We start from the raw sequence: 1,829 nt of genomic DNA, 5'->3' as shown, positions 1-1,829 counted from the left end.
TTCCCATTCTCTGATGAAAAAAGAAAATTTGATCCAAATACCAAACCTGCCCCTGAGTGCGTTTTCACTGTGCTCATAGATAGATGAATGAAATATCCCAACAAAGAACAAAGAGGGACCCACATGTACCCCACCCTCCTCATGCAAAATGACGACATTAATCACCACCCAAAACTAATTTTAAAAAACTAAAACTAAAAATTGCCACAAATTAAACCACCCTCTCTTGTCTATATATAACACCCCACCCCATCCCCCACTTCTCAACCCACCACACCATCAATTCTCTCTCTCTCTCTCTCTCTCTCTCTCTCTCTCGCTTCATTTGCTTCTCTTCTTCACATTTCTCTCTCTCTTGCTTCATTTGCTTCTCTTCTTCACATTTTTAGCTCTTCAGACCAAAGCCAAAAAAAAGACACATTTTAGCTCAAAATTAAGCTCATCAAACACACATTGAACTAAATAATGGCAGGGAGAGAGCCTTTTAACGTGACAGCCAGGGCACCGGCGGTGACATCACAGCGGTCACCATGGCATTCCCCGGTGCCTTACTTGTTCGGCGGCCTTGCAGCCATGCTGGGCCTAATCGCTTTCGCGCTTCTCATCTTAGCCTGCTCTTACTGGAAGCTCTCCGGCTACCTCGAGAGCGGCGAAAACGGCGCCGGATCGGAGCGGGACCTGGAGGCCGGAGAAAGCGGCAAAGGCGACGAGACGGCCCAGAAGGCCCCGCCTGTGTTCGAGGAGAAAATCTTGGTGATCATGGCGGGTGACGCCAAGCCAACTTTCTTGGCCACGCCCATGTCAAGTAGGTCTTCTTCTTTCGGAGACAATAGTAGCAATAGCAGCAGCAGCAGTTGCAGCTGCAGCGAAAAGTCGGTGGAAATGAGTGAGGTTGGGAAGCAAGAAAACGGCCATGATCATCAGGTACAGGCTGGTGAGAGCAGAGAGAATGGCCATGAGGCCTCAGATCAGTCGGATCGGAGACCCGTTAATTAATTAATTAGTTCTGTTGATTAATTAATGTTTATGGGTTTTGGGTTATTATAGGTGTTGGGGGTTTTTTTTTTCTTTTTTTTTTTTCCTTATTTTTCTTCACGGGAGCTGTATATTTATTTGAGATGAAATGGAAGAATTTCCTGTTCTCCTTATAACTTTGCCTTTTCTTTTCTCAGCTTGCACTTTAAATTCAGTTATTTATTTATTGTTTTTGAAGCACCCACAGATTTCAAAAACAATGCAAGACCACAAATTTAAAGTGGGAATAACATTGGCCCTTTTGTTTTTGTTTTTGGCGTTGGTTAATTGTTTTGAAGCTGGTTTTTGACAAACCCAGAAACCTGTTATGAGAAATAAAGGAAAAAAACATAAAAATATGAGGATGTATTGGTATTAGGTGCAGAGAAGCAGAATTAAGGGCAACGTGGTGGGCTGAAATGGTTTGTGCCATGGAAGAAAAAGGCGCGTGTAAGGGCTATGGTTTATGCAGATGTAGGTCTCTGCATCAGGTTACTGCTTGCAAATGCCCAATGAGATTTTCTTATTTTTGTTAAAATTCTTTCTATTTTAATTTTGGAAGGAAATTAATAACCATGGTCTAATTAGATATACTAACTTAATTAAATATTGATTTGTTTGGTCTAGATGAAAGGGTGCATTTTTGCTCACCACTTTAACCATTGGTGTACCCTCACCACCATCCTCAATGCTTGACACGTGTTAATAGACATAATCATAGTTAACTTTTACTTTGTATTTATGGAATCATGATTACACCTATGGACACGTGTCAAGCATTGAGGATGGTGGTGAAGGTACAACTATGGTTAAAG

At 41.9% G+C, this 1,829-nt stretch overlaps 1 protein-coding gene across 1 annotated transcript; it reads left to right on the top strand.

The window, feature by feature from the left end:
- Window positions 1-249: 249 nt before the first annotated feature.
- GDU3 (glutamine dumper 3) lies at window positions 250-1,151 on the top strand. The gene has a single exon (XM_021977653.2). It carries the CDS (start codon window positions 466-468, stop codon window positions 994-996), a length of 531 nt encoding a protein of 176 aa, XP_021833345.1. The 5' UTR covers window positions 250-465; the 3' UTR covers window positions 997-1,151.
- Window positions 1,152-1,829: the final 678 nt, after the last annotated feature.

The sequence above is a fragment of the Prunus avium genome, chromosome 1 (genome assembly GCF_965620075.1).
Source record: "Prunus avium chromosome 1, drPruAviu1.hap1.1, whole genome shotgun sequence".
Taxonomy (NCBI): Eukaryota; Viridiplantae; Streptophyta; class Magnoliopsida; order Rosales; family Rosaceae; genus Prunus; species Prunus avium.
This window is presented reverse-complemented; position numbering and strand designations above follow the sequence as displayed.